The sequence below is a fragment of the Rana temporaria genome, chromosome 5, assembly GCF_905171775.1.
Source record: "Rana temporaria chromosome 5, aRanTem1.1, whole genome shotgun sequence".
In the NCBI taxonomy this organism is placed as follows: Eukaryota; Metazoa; Chordata; class Amphibia; order Anura; family Ranidae; genus Rana; species Rana temporaria.
Window position 1 is genome coordinate 142,160,891 of NC_053493.1, and position 27,694 is coordinate 142,188,584.

Consider the following 27,694-nt stretch of genomic DNA (forward strand, 5'->3'; position numbering starts at 1 on the left):
GTGAGAAAAGTTGTTGCGGAGATGGTGTATAGTTGGTGTTTGTTTTTGATAATTTGTTATTTGTTTTGATTTTTTGCCTGTTTGTTTTTGATAAGTGTTTGTTTTTTGGTGTGTGATTGTTTTTTGTTTCCCTTTTTTGCCTGTTTGTTTTTGAATTTATAGTAGCTGTCTGTTTGTGTTTTATTTTTTTTTGCTGTGATTTTTTTTCTTTGTTGTGTGTGTATTGTTGATTGTTTTTTGGGTGAGTTTCCAGTTGCTGGGTGGTGTCTGTGATGGCCACCAAGCGCAGGAAGCTACATTTTTCAGTGGCAGAGAAGCATATTCTTGCTCAGGGCATCATAAAATATGGTCGTTTTCTACATGGCCCTGAGAGCCAGAACACCACCCCGGCCAGGAGGAAGGAGATCCTTAAAAAGATCACCGATCGGATCAATGCGTCGGGGGGGGGGAGACCAGGACCATCGCTGGAATCCAAAAATAAAAATAAACGATTTAAAGAGCGTGTCCCGGAACAAGCTGGCAACGCTGCATGCCCATACCAGGGGCACTGGAGGAGGGGGACCCTGCCCAGTCAGGATGAGTGAGGAGGAATGGGCAGTGGCCCAGTGTTTCTACCCACAGCAGGTGGTGGGCCTGCCTGGCTTTGACTATGATGCTCCTGTGAGGACAGGTAAGTTTTTTAATTTTTCTATCTGGTGATTAGCATGTGTGGGTGGGGGAAGGGAAGATGTGCCAAGTGTGTGGATCCACCAACCTGTGATTGTTTTGTGTCCTCCCCAGATGGCCAGGAGGTGGCAGCCCCATCAGCCCAGGAGGTTGCTGGGTCATCAGCCCAGGAGGTGGCAGCCCCATCAGCCCAGGAGGTGGCAGCCCCATCAGCCCAGAAGGTTGCTGGGTCATCAGCCCAGGAGGTGGCAGCCCCATCAGCCCAGGAGGTGGCAGCCCCATCAGCCCAGGAGGTGGCAGCCCCATCAGGGCAGGAGGTTGCTGCCCCATCAGGGCAGGAGGTTGCTGGCCCATGAGGGCAGGCTGCTGCACCACCCCCAAGACAGGCTGATGCTGAGTACCAAGAAGGGCAGGATTCGCCATGGGAGGGGAGTGCCCACAACTCCCCTAATTTGGATGTTGAGTGGGAGGAGGATGAGGGGGAGGAAGATGAAAATATTGTTATTGGCCGGCAAATCCTGATGGGCCAAGATAGGACCTTTGAGTCATCCCCTGAGGGTACCCCAGAGGCTCCCAGCAATCAGGCCACCATCAGGGGTGGCCCCTCCCAACCCTCCTCCAACATGCAGCAGCCCCCATGGGTCACTCCAACCCCTCCTCCAAGGCCACAAGCCTCAGGGGCAAGTAGGAGGCCGACCCCGGAAACCAGGGGGGGGTTTGAGCGTCTGCCGGTCAGTCTGCTGAGGGACAATGCCCGGCAGACCCGCAGTCTGGGTGAAATTAAAAAAACAATGACCAAGGTGGAGCACAGCCTGGGTTTAATGAGGGATTCACTGGGTGATGTGGCCACCAACTCAGTGGGGGTCATCACCTGTTTGTGGGACCTGAAGAACGCCACAACAGGCGTGGCCCAGGAGGTGACTGCCCTGACCCAGGCTGTGCAGGACAATACCCGGGCTGTGCAGGACAATACCCGGGCTGGCCAGGCTAATACGGCTGACATCACTGCCTGTCTGACAAGGATAGCCGTGGCCTTGGAGGGCAGGCCAGCAGGAGGACAGACACCAGGGGAGGCTCCTTCTTCCCCTGCACAGACCCCCCGTGAAGATACTCCCTCCCCTGCACAGACCCCCCCGTGAAGATCCTCCAGTTGGCCGTGGCCGTGGCCATGCCCGTGCCCGTGCCCGTGGTCAGCCCAGAAGGAGCACTCGGCAACATCACTAAGTTGCAGGGGTACTTTTTTTTTTTTTTATTATACTGTACTTATGATTTGGTTTATGTGTGTGAATGATGTGTGAATGTGGGGGGGTGGCATTCCTGATAACATAAGGGTGTCACCCTCAGTTTTGGTGGAGTAGGGATCCCCAGGACCAGGGAGAAGTCATCCCAGGTCCCTGAATGGTGTATGAATGCACAGTGACATAATTGGAGCCGTGGCGGGGCGTTACTGCTCCCAAGTACCAAAGGGGGGGGGTACTTGGATCTAATCCAATTCGATGTGCATGTGATGTGTCTGTGCTAGGGACCACAGTGGTGTGCATTCATGCATTCTCATTGTGAGATAATTAATGTGCGTTTTCTGTGAAAAAATACATTCTCATTGTCATATAATTAATGTGCATTTACTGTGCAAAGAAAAATTTTAAATGTCACATAATATCTGTGCGTTTATGGTGTAAAACCAAACAATAAAGTGAGATAATGAAGGTCCATTTACTGGGAAAAGATGCCTTCAGCAAGTCGTCTCCTTATTGCTGTGCCCTCAGCAGACCGGGTAGAGGTGGTTGGGGGGGGGGGGGGGGTTGCCTGGGTGGGGGGTCAGGTCAGGACATAACTCAATATGCAGGCCCCTTCTCATTGCAAAATTGTGTAGTATGCAACATGCCCCAATTATTTGACAGACAAAGTCTGGGGAATACAAGAGTGTACCCCCAGTCTTGTCAAGGCATCTGAAGCGGGACTTGAGAAGCCCGAATGTCCGCTCTACAATTGACCGGGTGCGAATGTGCACCTCATTATATTTGTGTAGGGGGGTGTCTGCACTGTAGGGGGGCTGCACTGTAGTGGGGACTGCACTGTAAGGGGTTCTGTACTGAATGGGGCCTGTCTGTCTGTTTAACATGCAAGAGGTCCAGAACTGTTAGGGGGGATGTATGTGTAACATACAGGTGTCCAGAGCTGTGGGGGTCTGTGTAATGTAAAGGGGTCCAGAGGTGCAGGGTGCTGTGTAATGTAAAGGGGTCTAGAGGTGAAGGGTGCAGTGTAATGTAAAGGGGTCCAGAGGTGCAGGGTGCTGTGTAATGTAAAGGGGTACAGGGGTGCAGGGTGCTGTGTAATGTAAAGGGATCCAGAGGTGCAGGGTGCTGTGTAATGTAAAGGGGTCCAGAGGTGCAGGGTGCTGTGTAATGTAAAGGGGGTCCAGAGGTGCAGGGTGCTGTGTAATGTAAAGGGGTCCAGAGGTGCAGGGTGCTGAGTAATGTAAAGGGGTCTAGAGGTGAAAGGTGCTGTGTAATGTAAAGGGGTCCAGAGTGCTGTGTAATGTAAAGGGGTCTAGAGGTGCAGGGTGCTGTGTAATGTAAAGGGGTCCATGGTGCTGTGTAATGTAAAGGGGTCTAGAGGTGCAGGGTGCTGTGTAATGTAAAGGGGTCCAGAGGTGCTGTGTAATGTAAAGGGGTCCAGAGGTGCAGGGTGCTGTGTAGTGTAAAGGGGTCCAGAGGTGCAGGGTGCTGTGTAATGTAAAGGGGTCCAGAGGTGCTGTTTAATGTAAAGGGGTCCAGAGGTGCAGGGTGCTGTGTAGTGTAAAGGGGTCCAGTGATGCAGGGTGCTGTGTAATGTAAAGGGGTCCAGAGGTGCAGGGTGCTGTGTAATGTAAAGGGGTTCAGAGGTGCTGTGTAATGTACACAATAATGATAAAGAGATATTTAAGGATGAAGAGGTATGCAGGTGGCACAGTGGAGTGTTTTTACATTTTAAGGTGGGGGGTGCCAGATATAGGATCCGCCCCGGGTGCCAAATGCACTAGGTACGCCCCTGGTGGAGATTAAGCCCATATGTTCTGGTTGTAGGATAGAATTTTGAAAATAGACCTCTCTGTGGACTAGTTGCGCTCCAGCTGCATGTTTTAACTGGAAGATCCCAAACTCTTGTTGCAGTGTGAAAAGAGTTTTGAATTGGCCCTGGTCATACAATTGCACATATTTCAGTCCCTTCCTTACCTGTAAGCAAGCTTCAGGGAGATTAGAAAACTGTGGAAGGGACAGATCGAACCAGAAGAGGATGATTAGGAGAGATGACATTTGAAGTATTTTCCTCCTTCTTTGTGCCTGTAAAGTGGCGAGTGCCATTACAATCATTGATGTGCCGGGCATTTTGGCAGTCAGATTGTTGTCCTGCAGAGATGTGTTGTCAGCTCTACCTCTATTCAATTGCTTGAGCAGACCCTTACACGGCATGTGTAAAATTAGGTCTGCTTTTATAATGTGTAAATTTGCCCAGGGAAACTAACAGGTGCGCACAGGGCGTAATCTACGGCGCACACACTTAATTTTGTGGATCGCCCTATCTCCCTCATTTGCATCTTTGCCTATCAAAAACAGCGGCGTGACTAGCGTAATTTGCGTCCGGGGATGCGCAGGTGTAATTTTAGGTAGGACGGAAAATCCGGAAATCTAGGCTTAACTCGTTTTGAAGATCGGGCGCAAAGATACGCGCCGTGTAAATTTAGAAAACTTTAGTTAAGTCCGCGTATCTCTTTTGAGAATTTGGCCCTTATTTCTTACATCACTCCCTATATGCACCACTTTGGGCTACACACATAAGGAAGAGCAAAATTTGGTGCTATAAAATGAGCAACATTGGACCAAAATTGTCGTATTCTTTCACAATTCGACAACATATGAAGTAAATTTCCCTCACATCCATGGCACTTATGACAGACTAAAATGTCCTGCTTGCGCATCTGGAAGCGCCAAAGTGGCGTATAGTCAATTCTGTGAAACATTTATAATTGGATCATTCTTTCTCTAGCTGAGATAGTAGTAACAAGATAAGTATCAAGAAGCTCCTCTCAGTTTTCCTCAGAGAGGTCTGGAATATCTGACAATCAGCGCTCTCTCAAAGATTGCAATCAAGTAGGTTTGTGTTGTACTAGAGTACTATGGTATGTAGAGAATTCAGTGGCGTACTAAGTGGGGGGCGGGGCGCCCCGGGTGCCACACACTGGGGGGGGGTGTCAGGCCGGCGCCACCCCCCATGACTGAAACGGAGACTGTGGGCGGCTGGGGGTTTAAGCAGCGCAGTGACAGGCAGCGCCGCGGCAGGTAAGAACAACGCAGCCAGTACCACACACAAGGAGAGCCTGTAGCTGTAGGGGGTGTTCGCCGTGCTCGAGTGACACCTGTCTATCTTGGTCCCGCTGCCCCTCTGTCTTATCTGTCTCGGCAGAGCCAGAGTAAAGCCACCGCCTCCCCCTCCTCCGTGTAGACTATACATGCCATGTGCATCATGTCCCGCACTGATCATCTGAGCCGAGGTGACAGGCAGGAGGTCTGAAGGGGGGGTCTGTAGTGTATTGTAAGAGTCTGCACTGTAGGGGGGTGTCTGCACTGTGGGGGGGGGGGTTCTGCACTGTGGGGGGGTGTCTGCACTGTAGGGGGGTGTCTGCACTGTAGGGGGGCTGCACTGTAGTGGGGACTGCACTGTAAGGGGTTCTGTACTGAATGGGGCCTGTCTGTCTGTTTAACATGCAAGAGGTCCAGAACTGTTAGGGGGGATGTATGTGTAACATACAGGTGTCCAGAGCTGTGGGGGTCTGTGTAATGTAAAGGGGTCCAGAGGTGCAGGGTGCTGTGTAATGTAAAGGGGTCTAGAGGTGAAGGGTGCAGTGTAATGTAAAGGGATCCAGAGGTGCAGGGTGCTGTGTAATGTAAAGGGGTACAGGGGTGCAGGGTGCTGTGTAATGTAAAGGGATCAAGAGGTGCAGGGTGCTGTGTAATGTAAAGGGATCCAGAGGTGCAGGGTGCTGTGTAATGTAAAGGGGTCCAGAGGTGCAGGGTGCTGTGTAATGTAAAGGGGGTCCAGAGGTGCAGGGTGCTGTGTAATGTAAAGGGGTCCAGATGTGCAGGGTGCTGAGTAATGTAAAGGGGTCTAGAGGTGAAAGGTGCTGTGTAATGTAAAGGGGTCCAGAGTGCTGTGTAATGTAAAGGGGTCTAGAGGTGCAGGGTGCTGTGTAATGTAAAGGGGTCCATGGTGCTGTGTAATGTAAAGGGGTCTAGAGGTGCAGGGTGCTGTGTAATGTAAAGGGGTCCAGAGGTGCTGTGTAGTGTAAAGGGGTCCAGAGGTGCAGGGTGCTGTGTAGTGTAAAGGGGTCCAGAGGTGCAGGGTGCTGTGTAATGTAAAGGGGTCCAGAGGTGCTGTTTAATGTAAAGGGGTCCAGAGGTGCAGGGTGCTGTGTAGTGTAAAGGGGTCCAGTGATGCAGGGTGCTGTGTAATGTAAAGGGGTCCAGAGGTGCAGGGTGCTGTGTAATGTAAAGGGGTTCAGAGGTGCTGTGTAATGTACACAATAATGACAAAGAGATATTTAAGGATGAAGAGGTATGCAGGTGGCACAGTGGAGTGTTTTTACATTTTAAGGTGGGGGGTGCCATTTATAGGATCCGCCCCGGGTGCCAAATGCACTAGGTACGCCCCTGGTGGAGATTAAGCCCATATGTTCTGGTTGTAGGATAGAATTTTGAAAATAGACCTCTCTGTGGACTAGTTGCGCTCCAGCTGCATGTTTTAACTGGAAGATCCCAAACTCTTGTTGCAGTGTGAAAAGAGTTTTGAATTGGCCCTGGTCATACAATTGCACATATTTCAGTCCCTTCCTTACCCGTAAGCAAGCTTCAGGGAGATTAGAAAACTGTGGAAGGGACAGATCGAACCAGAAGAGGATGATTAGGAGAGATGACATTTGAAGTATTTTCAGGGAATCTTTAATCGTGTCCATACCCTCAGTGACATGTACCTTTTTCTGGTAAATTAAGTTAGTCAGAGCCTCATAGAAAAAGAGCAATGCTGCTTCAGCTGCATTAGCTGCGTTATTCAGTTGGGAAAAAAGCCACCAATGTACATAGAGTAATTGTGCGGAATAATAGTATGGTCTTAGGTTCGGTAGAGCTAATCCGCCCTGAGACACAGACAACTGCAGTGTCTCTAAGGAAATTCTAGGGTGCTTGGGGTACCACAGAAAGGATGATAGGAGAGAGAAAACCTACTGAAAGCTCCCTTTAGGTATATACATCTGGCAATTAGATAAAATATACAAAAATTTGGGCAGAAAAAACATTCTAAAAAGAGATTAATTGTCCCAACAGTGTCAATGGTAATGTAGCCCAACTAGTTAATTTATGACTAAAAGAGGCTGTGCAAGATTGAAGGTTGTTTGCAATATAAGTACAAACTGGTAATTGTACTGTAATGCCTAAATGCTTTGAAGAAGCAATTTGGAGGGGGGCAATTTGGAGGAAGATCAAATGGAATGGAGAATTCTGCACAGAAAGCATTAGACTTTGTCCAGACTGACCTTCGACAAGTCTGACCTTACAAGCCTGCCATAGTCAGTCATTGCCTAATGTTTTCAGTCAACCACTCCCAAGTGAGCTTAGTCCCAGTCTTTTTTTTTTTTTAGCAAAGCAGTTAAAGGCATTGTAAAGTCAAGTTTTTTACCTTAAAGCGGATCTCCCACGCCAAATCGTTTTTTTTTTAATTGGCTATTTTAATGTGTAATAGCACTGCTGTGCTAAACTCACGTTTCGGGTGTCCGACCGCCGCTCCGCTGTAAATCCGTCCAGAATAAATACTTATATTCTTGTTTTCCTTCCGTCGCCATCTTTGCTTTGGGCGTTCGATTCCCACAAGCAGGCACTTCCTATTTGCGGTGGATGCTGTCCCAGCATCCACCGCTCGATCTCGCGTATGCGCACTGGCAAAGGTGACCGGCGGCGTGAGCGTCTCTGTTGTCATCGCAACGGCAGGCAAAACGAAGTCGCGCAATGTTTGTGCTAACAGAGCGGAATATTATAATTAGGGAGCTCTGACACAGGCTCCCAGCAGACACAGCGCGGGACAGGAAGCTGGAGAAAACCCGTCGAAAACCCGAGGGGGGGGGGCAGACCGGAAGCTTGACTTATTAATAAGGTACACGAACACTAAATTAAATGAAAACAGCCGATTCCTCATTATCTAGGAGCAGTAGTAATATTGAGCTGCAGTTGAATTGAGGGTGGAGATCCGCTTTAATGCATTTTTTGCAATAAGGTTAAAAACCTTCTGTGCTGCAGCTGCCCCCAGTGCCCCCCTTTTTCTTACCTGAGCCCATCTGTTACAGTGATGTGCACAAGCTCCAGCCACTGTCTCTGTCCTCATTGGGTAGATTGATAGTAGCGGGAGCCATTAGCTCCTGCTGCTGTCAATCAAATCCAGTGACACGGGAGCAGGGTCAGGTCCAAGTCCCACTGTCTGTGTCAAGGGATGCAGCAAGTGGACTCGGGCGCGTACCCCCACAGGTGTCCCCATGGAAAGTGGGAGCACCCGATGAAGGGGAGGAGCCAGGAGCGCCAGTGGAGCACCCGAGAAGGGGAGTATTGGTGCCGCTCTGTGCAAGACCCTTGCACGGAGCAGGTAAGTATAGCATGTTCGTTATTTTATTTTTTGTTTTGGATCCTTTACAACCCCTTTAAGATTAACCTGGTTAGCATATGAAAAGGGGTCTCTAACTGTTTGACGTTTCAAATATTTATAGGTTACATTTTACAGTACAGCCGACTTCTAAATAAAAAAGTCATGCTTTATTCCTGATTATAATAATTTAGTACATTCTCTTTACGTATTCCTTTCAAATTGAATGTACTTTACTTATGATTTGTTTTATTAATCTTTCTTGTAAGGCCGTGGAGGAATACCCCTCCCCATGGGGCCATTAAAGAATACTTTGGTAGTACTAATAGCAGGTCCAAAGGTGCTATCTTAATGGAACAAATGCAATAGGATCCAAAGGACTGCACACTTAAAAAATTGCATCCACTTTATTGATTATCGTTAAAGCACCATAACAGTCTTTGGGGTAGATCCACAAAGAAATTACGCCGTAATTAAAAAATTCCTGCGTCGTAACTTTGTTTTGAATCCTCAAAACAAGATACGACGGCATCTCGGCTAGATCCGAGAGGCGTACGTCTTCGTACACCTTCGGATCTTAGATGCAATTTTTCGGCGGCCGCAAGGTGGCGTTCCTGTCGTAATCCGCATCGAGTATGCAAATTAGCTATTTCCGACGATCCACGAACGTACGAGCGGCCGTCGCTATTTTTTCTGTCGTTTCCGTTCGGCTTTTTCCGACGTATAGTTAAAGCTGCTATATGGTGGCGTACTCAATGTTAAGTATGGCCGTCGTTCCCGCGTATAATTTTGAACATTTTACGTTGTTTGCGTAAGTCGTCCGTGAATGGGGCTGGATGCCATTTACCTTCACGTCAAAACCAATGACGTCCTTGTGACGTCATTTAGCGCAATGCGCGGCGGGAAATTTTAGGGACGGCGCATGCACAGTTCGTTCCGGCGGGGACGCGCTTCTTTTAAATGAAACACGCCCCCTACCCACCGCATTTGAATTCCGCGCCCTTACGCCGCGAGAGATACACTACGCCACCGTAACTTACGTCGCAAATTCGTTGAGGATTCAAACCAACTCAAAGTAAGTTACATCGGCATAGCGTATCTTACATACGCTGCGCCCGGCGCGGATGTATGTGGATCTGCCCCAATATGCTTTGCACTGCTAATGCTTATTCATGGTGTACAGAACACAGGAGAGACTGCTCTTTAAGGCTCCATTCACGTTACCTCATCTCCAAAGTCGCACGATTTACAGTGTGACTTTGGAGCGCACCTTTGATGCATTTCGTATCCAACTTTACACTCAATGGATCTAAGTAGCACCAACGTAGGCACTTTTTCAAAGTCGCTAAGACTTAAACCTCACTGATTTGAACGGGTGACATTAAAAAAATTGGTGTTGGACTTATCATGCAACTTTGATGTCCACAAGTGTAAATGGAGCCTCAAAAGCTGTGTCCTCAGCACATTCACTAGTGGCAGCTTTGACTGGGTCCTCCTGGCTTCACTTCCTTCTATGCATAATTTGTGCACAAACTACAAACAGTATATACATATAAAACTTGAACTTTACCTGAAAACAAGTTAAGCCCAAATGTTACAAAAGAGTCAACAGATCCAATTGCATGGTATAAATAATAAATAAAAAAACAACTTTATCCCTCTTCACTCTTGATTTCTTCACCAATGTGTTACCAAAAAACCAACAGCACAAATCCTATACAGGTCTCGGAACTTACTATGATGCCGCGTACACACGATCGGAAATTCTGACAAGAAAAGTCTGATGTGAGCTTTTGGATGGAAATTCCGACCATGTGTATGCTCCATCGGACTTTTGCTATCGGAATTTTTGCCAACAAAAAATTGAGAGCAGGTTCTCTATTTTTCAGATGGAAAAAGTTCCTATGGGAAAATCAGCTTGTCTGTATGGAATTCCGACACGCAAAAAAAAACATGCATGCTCAGAATCAAGCAGAAGAGCCAAACTGCCTATTGAACTTCAATGATCTCGGCTCGTCGTATGTCTTGTACTTCACCGCGTTCTTGACGGTCAGAATATCCAACAAGATTTGTGTGACCGTGTGTATGCAACACAAGTTTGAGCCAACATTCCGTCAGAAAAAAATCCAAATTTTTCTTGTCGCAATTTCCGATTGTGTTTATGCAGCATTAGACTAGATTGCTAGATACAGAAGTACACATCTCGTGCAAAAAAAAACAATAAATACATAAAATAAACAACACACAACAGACAGTAATCAAGCAATCTCCCCCTAGTGAGTATTAAAATCTTTACGTTTTTGCCCAGAAGTCAAAAAGTCACAGGACTCACTGGATAAAGAAGCACAAAAAAATCTATAAAGGAAATCAAATATTTTACATATATTAAAAGGGTAACATGTTTGATTTAACAACAATGCTGTTGCTGTTGTAGTATGTATTGATGTTTTGTCTTTTGTTTTTTATTTATAACGTGCTACTGGATCTGTTGACTAATTTGTCACATTTTTAATTAAAGCCAGTGGGACATGGAAGTGAGGGGAGGGAAGAGCTGCAGATGTACATGGCTCTGGTTCGAATGAGGGTTCAGGTGGGCTGAGAGGGCCAAAATTGCTGGTCAAAGACCAGAGCACTTTTTGCGATTCGGCACTGCGTCGCTTTAACTGACAATTGCGCGGTCGTGCGACGTGGCTCCCAAACAAATTTGGCGTCCTTTTTCCCCACAAATAGAGCTTTCTTTTGGTGGTATTTGATCACCTCTGTGGTTTTTAGTTTTTGCGCTATAAACAAAATTAGAGCGACAATTTTGAAAAAAATGAATATTTTTAACTTTTTGCTATAATAAATATCCCCCAAAAATATATAAAAAAAAAAAATTTTTCCTCAGTTTAGGCCGATACGTATTCTTCTACATATTTTTCGTAAAAAAAAAATCGCAATAAGTGTTTATTGATTGCGTTGCGCAACAGTTATAGTGTTTACAAAATAGGGGGTATTTTTATGGCATTTTTATTAATATATATTTTTTTTACTAGTAATGGCGGCGATCAGCGATTTTTTTTTTTTGGTACTGCGACCTTATGGCGGACACTTCGGACACTTTTGACACATTTTTGGGACCATTGCCATTTTTATAGTGATCAGTGCTATAAAAATGCATTGGATTACTATAAAAATTCCAGTGAAGGGGTTAACACTAGGGGGCGGGGAAGGGGTTAAGTATGTTCCCTGGGTGTGTTCTAACTGTAGGGGGGGTGGACTCACTAGGGGAAATGACTGATCTTCTGTTCATACATTGTATGAACAGAAGATCAGCATTTCTCTCCCTGACAGGACCGGGAGCTGTGTGTTTACACACACAGCTCCCGGTCCCTGCTCTGTAACGAGCGATCGCCTGTGCCTGAAGTCGGGCGCACGCGCCCCTAGTGGCCTGAGTGAGAGCCGACGTATAGCTATGGGCTCTCGCGCAGGGGAGCCGACCTGCCACCATAAAATTACGGCGGCTGGTCGGCAAGTAGTTAAAGTGGATGTAAACCCACTCTCATCCTTTCTAAACTACTGACATAGTGCTGATAAGGATATACTTGCCTCCTGCATGTATCCTTACCTGTCAAATGTTTCTCTTCTGTCTGTTATAAGAACTGAAAAACTGCAGATTCTGTGGGTGGGTCTGTTGTCTGGAGCTCTGTGGGTGGAGTCATGATGTCAGTAGACTCCTCGCCCTCCTCTACACTCCCCTTACACTGAATTCTACTATGATCACTAACATCCAGTCAAAATCCAGAAAAGTAACCACATGACTTCAGAAAAGGAGTGGGGTTGGGAATTAAAAAATAATGCCCGTCTCCAGGCTAGTGCATGAGATATGTAAATAACCTGTCACACACAGCAAGAGGGCGCAACGGACTAAGGTTTTTCTCTGTAAGTCCTTTTTATTTCACTGAACAATAAAAGAGGATTGCTCAGAGCTGGATTAACTCTGTGTGGCAAGACTGGGCACAGATCATAGGAAATCTTATACTCTACATTGTGACATAAGAAAAGAATGCATTAGGTAACAAATGTAGGCTTTAGAACCATTTTAACTTATTTTCAGGTTAAGACCATGTTTTATTTGTATATATGTAGTTTGTGCACACATTATGCAAAAAAGGAAGTGGAGCCAGGAGGGATCAGTCACAGCTGCTGCTACTGAAGGTGCTGAGAATACAGCTTTTTGAAAAGCGGTTTCTCCTGTGCTCTGTGAATCATGAATATGTGCCAGCAGCACAAAATGACTGTATTTCCTTGCTCCCACAGTATCTACTGTTTGCTGTATAGGGCGGTTTAAAGATTATCAATAAAGTGGAAGCAGTTTTCAAGTGTGCAGCCCTTTGGATCCCATTGCATTTGTTCCACATGACTGAATGAGCAGTGCTTTCACCTGAACACACTAGAGGTGAAAGGAACTGTGTGGCGGACCCAGCTGGAGCAGAAGCATACACATTGAGTGTTATTTTGGTAGTTGGAGTTTATTTTCTGTACCATCAATAATATGACCAACTATTTGTTCTTGTTCTTTAAACAATTTGCTGATTTTGTTTTATCTAGATGGAAAGTTCTGTGCAAGTTACAATCATCGAGGCCTCATATCAAAGGCAAAAATGAAAGCTATAAAATATAGCATTGTGGTCATCCTTGGTAAGTAACTACAAATCATCTAGCGTTAAAAATTATTTAAACCAAGCAGCTAAATACTGTATCTCACAAAAGTGAGTACACCCCTCACATTTTTGTAAATATTTTATTATATCTTTTCTTCAGACATCACTGAAGAAATTACGCTTTGCTACAATTTAAAGTAGTGAATGTACAGCTTGTATAACAGTGTAAATGTATGACCTTTGCTAAAGAAGCTGAGGTAAAAGGTGATGGACTGGCCACACATGTCTCCAGACCTAAACCTTATTGAGCATCTGTGGGGCTCCCTCAAACGTAAGGTGGAGGAGCGCAAGGTCTCTATCATCCACCAGCTCTGTGATGTCTACAGTGGCAGGAGTGGAAGATGACTACAGTGGCAACCTGTAAAGCTCTGGTGAACTCCATGCCCAAGAGGGTTAAGTCAGTGCTGGAAAATAATGGTGGCCACACAAAATGTTGTCACTTTGGGCCCAATTTGGAAATTTTCACTTAGGGGTGTACTTTCTTTTGTTGCCAGTGGTTTAAGCATTAATGGCTGTGTTGAGTTATTTTGAGGGGACAGCAAATTTACACTGTGTAACCTGGGGGATAGGTAGCAGGTACAAAAGCTCCCTGGGATGAGCAGGCACAGATACCAAGTCCATAGGATAAGTGAAAACAGTGGAGTGTTTATTGGTGCTATATACAAAGTCTTATTTACAGGTGCTGTACAGTATGCAGGAAAACAAACAGAACAAAAATAGTTAAACAAAACCTAGCCGTGTCTCGGCTCTACTCTAACTATACGGTCTATTTACAGGCCCTCACTACCAGACTGAACAAGCCTACAGCTTGTCAGCTTCCACCTAAACTGCTGAACAGTTTTTACCAACCTTCTTGCTCTCACAGACGAACACTATCTGTTACGTACCTGGTATGTTTAGAGTCTGGTTGTAGGAGGCCTCTCTTACGGCTCTGGTTCACGAGCCACTGAAGTGGGAACAGCGGACTCGGAGCACAGCGGGGTAGGAGTGCCGATGCAGTGATGAATAGATGTAGGTGGCTGAGTCTCTCTGGCGGGAAGGTGCAGACGGCACTGAGGCAGAAGAGGGGGTCAGCGACCCTGACAGGTGATACGACTGCAATGGCAACAAGCTGATGAAGAAAGCAGATAAATAGGAAGCAAGAAACAGCAGGGTCAGGCAAGCCGGGTCACAACGGATAATCAGATGGTTCAGATGCAGGTAACTGAATCATAGTCGTGGTGCAAGCAGGTGGGTCTGGCAACGGTGGGTCCAATCAGAAGGGTAGTCAAACAAGCCGGAGTCAGGGATTAGAGAGATACGGATAGTCAACAAGCCGGGTCAAGGTTCAGTCAGTAATTCAGGATCAGGTTTCAGGATCAGGTTTCAAGTGTAAGTTCACTCCAAAACTGCAGATCAGGCAGCAATGTGTTTGAGTCCAGCAATGGCTTTTAAAGTGTGCTTTGGCGCCAAAAACGTGCACACACACGGTCCCGCTATCGTGCGCGCGCGCCCCCGTTGTGCACGCGCGCGCCCCCGTTGCGCACGCGCAGGCGTGCGGGAAGTGCTGCGGTGTGTCAACATGGAGGAACCATGTTGTTTCCTCAGAAACAAGGATGGATGAGGCTGAGAGGTAAGTCCCTGACATTGCCCCCCCCAAGGGGCAGCCTCCAGATGCCCAGTCGGGCCTTTTTGTCTGGGTGAGCAAGAAAAAAGGCACGTAATAACTTCTTGGCGTGTAGATTACCTTCAGGTTTCCAAGAGTTATCTTCTGGGCCATACCTCTTCCACTTGACCAGAAACTGGTTTTGTCCTTGTCGCTTTCTGCAGTCCAATATAGTTTCCACTACGTACTCTTCACAACCATCGATCTGGACAGGTTCAGGAGGCTTGGATCCTCTGTCAGGGAAGGGATCAGGGGCTGCAGGTTTGAGTAGAGAAACATGAAATACAGGATGTATTTTCAGGGAATTAGGTAGAGACAGTTCATATGAGGCTAAATTAATTTTCCTCTTAACCGGGAAGGGTCCCATAAACTTAGGTGCCAACTTCTTAGACGGGCAAGGTAATCTTAGGTTATTCGTGGACAGCCATACCTGATCATCCGGTTTGAGATCCAACTCTCCCCTTCTTCCCTTGTCGAAGAATCTCTTGCCGTCAGCTTGAGCCTTGGTTATTGCTTCGCGTAATACCTGGTTGTTATGTTTAAAAAATTCCAAGATATCTTGAACCGCTGGAACTGCTGATTCTGAAAAGAAATCTGGCAAAAATGTTAAATTAAAACCATAATTAGAGAAAAAAGGGGATTGCCCGGTAGCTGAGTGTTTCGCATTGTTGTATGCAAATTCTGCTAGAGGTAGCAGCGAGACCCAATCATCTTGAGAAAAAGTTGTAAAGCATCTGATATATTGTTCTAAGGTTTGGTTTGTTCTTTCGTTTTGCCCATTGGTTTGGGGATGGTAGGCTGAAGACAGAGAAAGCTTAATTTGTAACTTCTCGCAAAGGGCTTTCCAGAACCGAGAGGTAAACTGGACCCCTCTGTCGGAGACAATATTGGAAGGTACTCCATGTTTACAATACGTGGGAAGAACGACAAGAAAATTGAGAATACGTATTAATGAGCATTTAGCCAATATACGCAATGACGTTCCGAACCATAGCGTATCAAGGCATTTCACCAGCCACCACAACAGTGATCCTACGGTGTGTACATTTTATGGGATAGATAAAGTGTCTAAACACTGGAGAGGAACACATATGACCCGGAGTATTTCACAAAACGAAACCATGTGGATACATAAATTACAGACTATGCACCCCACAGGGTTAAATATCGAATTGGATCTCAACTGTTTTCTGTCCAACGAATAATGATCCTTTTAATGTATCCCTATATACAACCTCTATTAATGTTTACTGATGATTATCAGTCTATTCTGGTAATCATCATGGATTTATTGAAATCTGTTGTATACCAAGATTCATCATATTTGCAAGATACTTATCTGATTATTACATCAATTAATAATAGCATGATTTTTACATAGAAAAATCTAGGAACAATATATATTTCCTCCACAAGATGGCAGTAACATCTATCAACGTAACACTCTTTGTAATTAATATAATTTCTCATTAAGAATTCATTTCTCAATATTTACCCATATTAATTTCTTACTGATTTTTTAACAAATTTTTTAACAGTTTTAGAATATTTTATTATCATGATCTTTGGTAAGATGTAATCGGCCAATAATATACCATTAGACAGTAGCGTTATGCCAAGGTCTAAAATAACCAAAGAATACTAACTAATAATATATATAGTAATGACAGCTGAACAATTGTGACTTAAGCATGTTTTTAACGTTTCTAATGTCCGTGTTCCTGGCAACTGATGTCCACACTTAATAAATATATGTAATGTGAGGGAGTGTAGGTAAGGTGCCGCGCGGTGCTAGGATTGCATTCGTCGGAAGTACACGCCCACTAACCGTCTCATTGGCTTCCTTAAGCCTACATATACCAGAATTCTCGGCGGTCAGACACGCCCCCCTGATGACGTGGTAGACCACGAAACATATGTCGGAGGCAGTCTGACTTTCCTGCTCCCCAGCTGATCCCGCACATAGACGCTACAGCTGGCAATAGGACTCCCCGCACAGCGGACGATTTCTGCAGTCGCAAAGCCAGAGTCATATCCAGCGCATGCCATCCTAGTGCCGGGCTGGCACCTACCAAGTAAGGGGCCATTCAGCCACTTTGTTTTTATGTATTTTAATAAACGATAATGCACTATCAGTTCCCTTTTGTTTTTGAATCCTGAGATACGATTGAGCCAATCACAGCAGTCTGAATAGATGGTGTCCAAGTGTGCAGGCACATTAACCTGTTCAGCTCAACAGACCATCCTTTTTAATTAAAGGGGTCCACACCCTCTGGTAAGAGTTTTGCAAATCAGAACACATCGGGTGAAGCTGTAATTAGTTGGTGATGGCTGTATGATTTCTCACCGCGTATCGTATGATCACTCATTTCATCGGGAAATTACACCTTATGGACTGCACTAATTAGAGTGCCAAAGAGAGACACTTTATTTATTTTTCGTTCATAGCATTTTTGTGCACATTCACGGGATCGTGAAATATTTATATTTTTTCAGCATTTAATTCACAATATTTAGCACTCTATTGTCTTTATATAGTTATCTATCGCATTGTGTTTTTTTATTCTTTTTGTCACAGGAGTGTTTAATATAGTTAATATATCAGACCTACTGAGAGGTCCCCCTTTTTCGTGTGAGGGTATCTTCATCAGTGAGTCCACCAGTCCCTAGCGCCCTCTTTCACACCTACACTCCATGTAGCCTGACGATTTCTTTGATAAAAACGCGAGCAGTTTCAGCAGCAGAAGGTGTATTTTTCAAAGGAAGGAAGTGAGCCATCTTGGTAAAACGATCTACAATCACAAAGATTGCTGTACATCCTTCGGAACAGGGAAGTTCCACAATAAAGTCCATTGCAATCATTTCCCAAGGTCTATTGGGCACGGGTAGAGGTTTTAATAGACCCCAGGCTTGTTTTCTGGATGTCTTGTTCCGATTGCAGATGGGGCAAGAGTTGATATATTTCTTACAAAAGTCCTCTAAGTCAGGCCACCAGAAAGTGCGTCGCACTAATTCGAGGGTTTTACGAACTCCGAAGTGCCCCGCTAACGGGTGGTCATGGAGAAATTTTAGAACTTCCACTCGGGTATTCTCCGGTACAAAAACTTGACTCCCTCTCCAAAATAAGCCGTCTCTGGAAGTTAACGAGATATTGGGGGGTTTGGAAGATTCGGAAGATGCTTCTCTGATCGTGGAAAGCAGATCGGTATGCAAAAGTAGAAAGTTGCCATCCGGAAGGATGGTGTCTGGAATGGATGTGTCCTTCGGGTTGTTATGCATTCGGGATAATGCGTCTGGTTTAACATTCTTGGATCCAGGTCGATAAGTAATATGAAAACAAAAGCGAGAAAAGAAGAGAGCCCAACGGGCTTGTCGAGGTTTTAGCCGTTTAGCTGTCCTTAGATACTCCAAATTTTTGTGATCTGTGTAGATCAATACAGGATGAGCAGCGCCTTCAAGTAAGTATCTCCACTCCTCTAAGGCGGTTTTGATGGCCAACAGTTCTCGATCCCCCACGTCGTAATTCCTCTCTGCGGGGGAGAGCTTTCGGGAATAGAATCCTACTGGATGCATTAAATCCTTGTCCCCCGAGCGTTGTGAGATGACAGCCCCTACCGCCACTTCAGAGGCATCTACCTCAAGGAGGAAAGGCAACGCTGGATTGGGATGACTTAGGATTGGAGCGGATGTAAAGAGTCCCTTCAGGGTATCAAAGGCCTTTTGAGCTTCAGGATTCCATCGGAAACGAAGATTCTGCTTAGTGAGTTGAGTAATGGGAGCCACTATCGTAGAGAAGTTTTTAATAAATTTCCTATAAAAATTTGCGAACCCAATAAAACGTTGTACCCCTTTTTTATCCAAGGGTGTTGGCCAGTCTAGGATGGCGGATACTTTTTTCGGATCCATTTCAATTCCGGTTGGAGAAATCACTAGACCTAAGAATTGGATAGTTAGTCGCTCGAACTCGCATTTCTCTACTTTTGCATACAAGCTGTGCAGGCGGAGACGATTCAGGACCTTGCAGACGTGCACCCGGTGCTCTTCCAGGGAACAGGAAAAAACAGGATATCGTCCAAATAAACAATGACAAAGATGTCTAAGAAGTCTCTAAATTTGTCGTTAACAAAGTGTTAAAACGTAGCAGGTGCATTACATAGGCCAAAGGGCATTACCAAGTACTCATAGTGTCCATATCTTGTGCGGAACGCTGTCTTCCATTCATCGCCGTCCCTGATGCGATAAGTTATACGCTCCCCTCAGGTCCAGTTTAGTGAAAATAACGGCAGATCGTAATTTTTGAAAAAGTTCGGGTATTAGGGGCAGGGGATAGCGATTCTTTACAGTGATGTCGTTTAGTTCCCGATAATCAACACAGGGACGAAGAGTTTGGTCTTTTTTTGTGACAAAAAATATTCCGGCGCCTGCTGGCGAAGTGGACGGACGGATGAATCCTTTATCCAAATTTTCATCAAGATACATTTTTAAGGCGTCCTGTTCCTTCTCGGAAAGTGGAAAAATCCGCCCAAAGGGGATCTCAGCCCCAGGAAGGAGCTCAACCGGACAGTCATATGGCCGATGAGGCGGAAGAGAATCAGCTCTTTTCTTGCTAAACACATCAAGGAATCCATGATATGGTTTTGGAACGGACTGAAGCAGACTGGGATCGGCATTTAAACACATCAGGGTAGGAGATGGGTTGGACGGTCTGGGCAGGCAGTGTTCCTGACAGTAGTAAGAAGGGAAGGTGATTCTTCCAGATATCCAGTCAATTTGGGGGTTGTGTGCCCGGAGCCAAGGTATGCCTAAAATTACTGGGAACAAAGGAGATGAAATGACATCCAAAATTAACAGTTCCTTGTGTTGGAGAGAAGTAGTAGCAGGTAGGGGAAGCGTCTCTTGTGTTACCTGACCATACTTGATGTGTGAGCCGTCGGCCAAAAAGACAGAAAGTCTAAAGTCCTTTTTACGTAAAGGTATATTATGGAGATCAGCAAAAGTGGAATCAATAAAACAGCTGCATGCGCCTGAATCAACGATAGCGTTGACCAACACCGTCTTTTCCGGAAGCTGTAACGAAAGGGAGAGAGCAAGGTGGGTGGTGTTGGCAGAAATGGCTGAAATATTAATAGGAGCTGAAGACTTGAACTTACGTATCTTGACGGGGCAGTTATACACGTAATGGCCGGCCTCGCCGCAGTAGAGACACAGGTTCAACTGGCGACGACGTGTGCATTCTTCCGGAGTGAGAGTAGGTCGCATCACACCTAATTGCATTGGTTCGGAAGTGTCCATAGACGGATCAGTAGAATTCGGAGGAGTAGGTGGTCGGTAACGAGAAGCGGGTAAGGGGGCCCGAGCAGTGACCCATACTGGGCGACCTTGTTGGGAAGAACGCTCTGCCCGGCGTTCCCTTAGTCGCCGATCAATTTGCATGGCCTTAGTGATAAGTTTGTCTAGGGTTTCAGGTACCCCAATGCGGGCTAGTTCATCCTTCAGGGGTTCTGACAAGCCTAAGCGGAATTGGTGGCGCAGAGCTGCGCTGTTCCATTGAGTATCTGCACTCCAACGACGAAAATCGGTTACATAATCCTCGACCGCTCGGCGGCCTTGTTGAAGTGCAAGTAAAGCGGTTTCAGCCGTGGCAGTCCTCTGGGGATCGTCGTAAAGTTGGGCCATGGTCTGGAAGAAGTTCAGCAAAGTCTCTGTCTGAGGGCCATTATCCTCTAGCAACCGATGTGCCCATTTTTGGGGTTCCCCTTGAAGCAGGGAAACGACAAACCCCACTTTCGTGGCCTCTAGTGAGAATGTTCGGGGTTGCAGGGCAAAATATAACTGACATGCGTTTCGAAAGTCCCGGAATTTAGAGCGATCCCCTGTGAATCGTTCGGGCATAGGAACCCTGGGTTCAGGTGGTAACATTACCACAGACGGAGCAGCAGCGGCTGATGAAGACCTAGTGGAAGGTGCTGGGGCATCTCCAGGAACGGCTAGGTTCTGGACCTGTCCTTCCAATCTCAGGTAGCCATCTTGCAAGTTTTTAACCGCTTGAGTGAGGGATGATAGATGCTTGCATATCTCCTCCATCGCTGGGGCAACTCCTGCAGACTCTGTCATGGCTGCCTGATACTGTTACGTACCTGGTATGTTTAGAGTCTGGTTGTAGGAGGCCTCTCTTACGGCTCTGGTTCACGAGCCACTGAAGTGGGAACAGCGGACTCGGAGCACAGCGGGGTAGGAGTGCCGATGCAGTGATGAATAGATGTAGGTGGCTGAGTCTCGCTGGCAGGAAGGTGCAGACGGCACTGAGGGAGAAGAGGGGGTCAGCGACCCTGACAGGTGATACGACTGCAATGGCAACATGAGCCGGCAGCAAAGAGGAAATATCACAATAAGGGATACGAAGACAAGTACGTCTCAGCTGACCAACAAGTACCGACCATAACAGGGGAAGCTGTAAAGAGCCATCTCAGCTGTGCGGTTCATACTACAAACAGCAGCACTAAGACGGACTCGTTCCATACACTCTACCCACCATGGTCTGGTAAAGTATTGACCTTCCCTTAATTGGGATAATTTGCCATACACTCCAATTCATACTGGCTTCTTATACTGGACTTGGTGTTTAGTTTCAGTACATGTATTGTCTGAAATATGTTTACACTTGCTGCTGGTACACCCTGATACAGTCTGTTACTATATGCTGTACAGCCATACTTTGCCTTAAAGCAACAGCGAAACACTTGCTTATATAAAGTAAGCCATCCGTACCATCTTGAACAATTAAATGATCAGAGATCAACATCAATAGGTCCTTTTTCCCTAAAACGCTGGGACTTTATTGTGACTCTTGAACAACCACAGGACTAACTACTAATAGGTGCTCAAGCCTACCTACTATTAAAATATAGTCCCATTACTAACAATCTAGGAATAACCATCCCCACCTCTTCCCTCCCCCTCCTAGCCCATGTTCAGCCCCTTCATCTTATATCGACACCCCATTGGCTAGATGCAAACAGTCTAGGGACTATACTTGTCCGTATGTACTTTATTGTTATTATACTTTTGCATCCAATCTATTACAATATATTTTTTCCGAGTGTCGATACATGATCGGTCTGAACAGAACGTGTCCGGATCACGTTAATTGTTAAATGTTTGTCTATGTCCTGTCCTTATTTATTGCGCATGTTTCTTGTATTCTTTCTTTGAAGGTAGCCATGAACAACAATTTTTTTGGCCACCACTGATATACAGTACTTTTATAAAACTTGTAACCTTTAATGCCTTAAACAATTTTGATACTAATAAATAATTTAAACGTATCATTGTCTCCTCCCACTGATCATAACAGTGTTGCTAAAAGTAATCCTCTTTAAGCCAACTGGCTGATTTTCTACCTTTTCTTTTTTCTTCCTCTCTAAATCCAATCCCTTCCTCCCTTTTTCCCCCCCCCTCTCCCTCTCCCTCCTTCTTTCCTTCTTTCCGTTTCCCACCTGACATTTTTTTGTGCAATGGCAACAAGCTGATGAAGAAAGCAGATAAATAGGAAGCAAGAAACAGCAGGGTCAGGCAAGCCGGGTCACAACAGATAATCAGATGGTTCAGATGCAGGTAACTGAATCGTAGTCGTGGTGCAAGCAGGTGGGTCTGGCAACGGTGGGTCCAATCAGAAGGGTAGTCAAACAAGCCGGAGTCAGGGATTAGAGAGATACGGATAGTCAACAAGCCGGGTCAAGGTTCAGTCAGTAATTCAGGATCAGGTTTCAGGATCAGGTTTCAAGTGTAAGTTAACTCCAAAACTGCAGATCAGGCAGGAATGTGTTTGAGTCCAGCAATGGCTTTTAAAGTGTGCTTTGGCGCCAAAAACGTGCACACACACGGTCCCGCTATCGTGCGCGCGCGCCCCCGTTGTGCACGCGCGCGCCCCCGTTGCGCACGCGCAGGCGTGCGGGAAGTGCTGTGGTGTGTCAACATGGAGGAACCATGTTGTTTCCTCAGAAACAAGGATGGATGAGGCTGGGAGGTAAGTCCCTGACACTATCTGTGTTTCCCAGGCAGAGCAAAGGCTCTCTGCTCAGGTGAGCTTAAATGGACCTGGGAGAGAGGAACACCTGAACTGGATCAGAGCCCCCTGAACGTGTAAGAGAGGAGACTGGGAGAGGTATAAACCTCAAACAGGACTTTCCCAGGCTCTCTCTGGGATGCTCTGCTACAACTGTTATACAAGCTGTACACTCACTACTTTACATTGTAGAAAAGTGTAATTTCTTCAGTTTTGTCACATGAAAAGATATAATAAAATATTTACAAAAATGAGAGGGGTGTACTCAATTTTGTGAGATACTGTACACACTTGAAAAATTATTTTTAGACCTTTCTGCTTTCTAAAGGATCTGTAAGATCTGTTGAGTCAGTTTTGTGGTTCTTACCTCTCTATCACACTACTCACCAAGATGGGGAAGCTAGGAAGGATCTTTGGGTTTGGGTCGGTTTGAGCCTGATTTAAACTTGCTCTATAAATGAGTGATAAAACTGGCCATATTTTGCCAGTTCACCTGCGGGAACACCTGGTTGATGTTTGTTTACTATGATGTTTAAATCATAAAAACCCTTAAAAACATAGGGCCAGATTCTCGTAGATCGGCGTATTTTTGTGCGGGCGTAACGTATCCTATTTACGTTACGCCTCCGCAACTTTTAGATGGGTAGTGCTGTATTCTCAAAGCACTTGCTCCGTAAGTTGCGGCTGCGTAGCGTAAATAGGCCGGCGTGAGCCCGCCTAATTCAAATTTGGATCAGGGGGGCGTGTTTTATGTAAATAACATGGGACCGTCCGTGGAATATCCCAGTGCGCATTGCTCCAAAGTACGCCGCAAGGACGTATTGGTTTCGACGTGAACGTAAATGACGTCCAGCCCCATTCATGGACGACTTACGCGAACGATATAAAATATTCAAAATTCGACGCGGGAACGACGTCCATACTTAACATTGGTACGCCGCATGTACGCCTCATATAGCAGGGGTAACTTTACGCCGGGAAAAGCCTAACGTAAACGGCGTATCTGTACTGCGTCGGCCGGGCGTATGTTCGTGAATTCGCGTATCTAGCTGATTTACATATTTCTAGGCGTAAATCAGTGTACACACCCCTAGCGGCCAGCGTAAATATGCAGCTAAGATCCGACGGCGTAACAGACTTACGCCGGTCGGATCTAATAGAAATCTATGCGTAACTGATTCTAAGAATCAGGCGCATAGATATGACCGCCCAGACTCAGAGATACGCCGGCGTATCTGGAGATACGCCGTCGTATCTCCTTTGAGAATCTGGCCCATATACTCCGGTTACTTACACAAATATGATGTGGTACAATAAAATGTATATCAAAAATAAATTTAGGGGATATAAATAACGTTCCTGTGCATGTCCATCAATGTCAATCAATATAAGGCCTAAGATATTTAATCTATCAACATAAAATCTCAGTTGACTATAAATCCACTGGTGTATGGACCAACACCCATCAGATAGGACACTCACTGGACTCACTGCTACAACATGTGTAGCCCATATAGCACGATCTCATAAAAAAGCATGTTCTCATAAATAAAAATGTCAGCTTTAATATGGAATCTAGGAACTTACAGCAATGCCTCACCAAGCTATCATAGAAAAGGCTCTCAAAAGAGCAAGCCAAATGTATTCATAGTGTAGCCATTTTTGTTAAAATATATTCCATTAAATCTGCAGTAGATATTAAAAATACAGCTGCATAACTTACTTAACCACTTGACCACTGGGCACGAAAACCCCCTTAATCACCAGACCAATTTTCAGCTTTCGGTGCTCTCACAATTTGAATGACAATTACTCAGTCATACAACATTGTACCCATCTGAAATTTTTGTCCTTTTTTTCCCACAAATAGAGCTTTCTTTTGGTGGTATTTGATCACCTCTGCGGTTTTTATTTTTTGCGCTATAAAAGAAAAAAGACTGAAAATTCTGTAAAAAAAAAAAAAAAATCTAGTTTCTGTCATATTAGCAGGTTATTTCTCACACACAGCATATGCATACTACAAATTACACCCCAAAACACATTCTGCTATTCCTCCCGAGTATAGCGATACCACATGTGTGCGACTTTTACACAGCGTGGCCACATAGAGAGGCCCAACATGCAGGGAGCACCTTCAGGCGTTCTGGAGCACCCAGGCCAATTCTGACATTTCTCTCCTACATGTAAAAATCATCATTTATTTGCTAAAAAAATTACATAGAAACCCAAAACATTATATATGCTTTTTTTTCAAAGACCCTAGAGAATACAATGGCGGTTGTTGCAACTTTTTATCTTGCACGGTATTTTCGCAGCAATTTTTTGAACGCGTGTTTTTAAAAAAAAAACAGTTTTGTGCTTAAAAAAAAAAAAAACAGTAAAGTTAGCCCAATGTTTTTGCATAATATGAAAGATGAAGTTACGCCGAGTAAATAGATACCCAACATGTCACCCTTCAAAATTGCACACGCTCGTGAAATTGCGCCAAACGTTGCTACTTAAAAATCCCCATAGGCGACGTATTGCAAGGTATTGGAGTATTGAGGGTATTGCGGAGTATTGGGGGGGTATTGCAGAGTATGGGGGGGTATTGCAGAGTATGGGGGGGGGTATTGCAGAGTATGGGGGGGGGTATTGCAGAGTATGGGGGGGTATTGCAGAGTATGGGGGGGGGTATTGCAGAGTATGGGGGGGGTATTGCAGAGTATGGGGGGGGTATTGCAGAGTATGGGGGGGGGTATTGCAGAGTATGGGGGGGGGGTATTGCAGAGTATGGGGGGGGGTATTGCAGAGTATGGGTGGGTATTGCAGAGTATGGGGGGGGGGGTATTGCAGAGTATGGGTGGGTGGGTATTGCAGAGTATGGGTGGGTGGGTATTGCAGAGTATGGGGGGGTGGGTATTGCAGAGTAAAATAAAAAAAATGATGAGTGCAATACTCTGCAATACCCCACCCCATACTCTGCAATACCCCACCCCATACTCTGCAATACCCCACCCCATACTCTGCAATACCCACCCCCCCAGGGTGGGTATTGCAGAGTATGGGGTGGGGTATTGCAGAGTATGGGGTGGGGTATTGCAGAGTATTGCACTCATCATCATTTTTATTTTGCAGAGTATTGCGCAGGGATGGCTGGATCTGTGACTGCAATTGTCACAGATCCAGCCCACAGTGCGGCGGCTGCTGCTGCCGCCCGACCCCCCCCCCCCTCCCTCTCCTCTCACACTGTACCGAACGGTACAGAGAGGAGAGGGAGGAACCGGCGTCATTACATGACGCCGGTTTGTTTACAAGTGATCGCGCCGTCATTGGACGGCGCGATCACGTGGTAAGGAGCCGCTTCCATTGGCTCCTTACCGCGAGTGCTGTTGCTGCGGGTCCCGTAGACCCGGCGAGCACCGGCGATCGCGTGTGCGCGCCCGCTCGGGCGCGCACAACGCAGTCTCTGGGAGGACGTACATTGACGCCCTCCTAGAGTACAGGAACCGCTCTGTAGCCGTATTTTGGCTATAGGGCGGTTACCAACTGGTTAAGTAAAGCAAAAGTCTGCAGAAATGTGGTGTTAGCGTGTAGGCTCCCTGACGATGTCCCATTGGATGCAATGCATCAGGGCAGGGTCTACATGCTGATGTCACGCCACTGCATGTTTTTGTGTTAAATGTCTCATAGTGATAAATATTGACTTCTTCATGTCTAATGCAGTAAAAGAAGAAGCAATGCTATCTTTGGACAATGCAGATAGACACCTTTATATTGGATCAATACAGTAATTACAAATGCACTTACAATGTTGCTATTATATTGGCACATATCACAAGGCAAAATAATCACATCTAGCATCAGGTCATACAGAAGCTGAAATATCTAGGGTAGCCAGCAGGAGGAGAGATATAGCGATAGAATGTAATACTGTTGCAGTAAACATGATTGGATGTTTTATCCAATCATGTGCAGATGAAAAAAGTAGTAATAAAAATACTTTTTACATGACTGCATAACTTAACAAATTTATTGTGTAAAGCTTCTTACCTGAAGAGCTAAAACATCAACTCATCCAGAATTAATATTCAAAATACAGGCACTGATGGCCCACATACATGTCAGTGGAGGTATGGTCTGACTCCATGCTGCCATCTCTGTCCATATATTGGGGATTTCACTTGTAGATGAGTTAATGCTGGAGAGTTATTTTAGCATGTGGTAACTGCATGCTGATAATTACATGATTACTTTCACCAAGTGTTAACAATGCCATACTGCTTTCTTCTATGGGTTAGCTCCTCTCATGGCTGGAGGCCAAATTGCTTCACCAGGCTCCACATTAGAGGGATAATGTATTTTCATTTGCTAGTGACACCTGTCCTGACAATTTTGATAGCTACTGCATTCTCCCCACCAGCACTTTCTCACTCTTCACTATCCAGAAGATTAACATGAAGGTTTATAATTTGTTCCCCATCCCCATTCACTGTAGGGCATATTCTTATTGTCTCCAAGTAAAACAGACTGGACAATTCACTTAAAGTCAGATTTTTTTTTTATCTTAATGCATTCTATGCATTAAATTAGAAAGCCTTCAGTGTGCAGCAGCCCCCCTCAGCCCCCCTAATACTTACCTGAGTCCCATCTCTGTCCAGCGATGTCCACAAGTGTCTCGACCATCTGGGACTCTCCTAATTGGCTGAGACACAGCAGCAGCACTATTAGCTCCCAGTGCTGTCAAAGTCAGTTAACCAATCAGGAGACAGAGGGGGCAGAGCCAAACCACAGCTCTGTGTCTGAATGGACACAGAGAGCTGCAGCTCAACTTGGGTGCCCCTATAGAAAGTTGCTTGCTGTGGGGGCACTCAACAGGAGGGAGGGGCCAGGAGCACCAAATAGGGACCAGAGAAGGGGAGGATCTGGGCTGCTCTGTGCAACTCCACTGCACAGAGCAGGTAAGCATAAAATGTT

At 45.7% G+C, this 27,694-nt stretch overlaps 1 protein-coding gene across 1 annotated transcript in view; it reads left to right on the forward strand.

Annotated features, from left to right (window-relative positions):
• NPSR1 (neuropeptide S receptor 1) overlaps positions 1-27,694 on the forward strand; it is a 291,594-nt gene that overhangs the window by 235,662 nt on the left and 28,238 nt on the right. Inside the window, exon 6 of the mRNA XM_040353188.1 lies at positions 12,916-13,005. Coding sequence (XP_040209122.1) covers positions 12,916-13,005 — 90 coding nt within the window. The remainder of the gene's footprint in view (positions 1-12,915; positions 13,006-27,694) is intronic.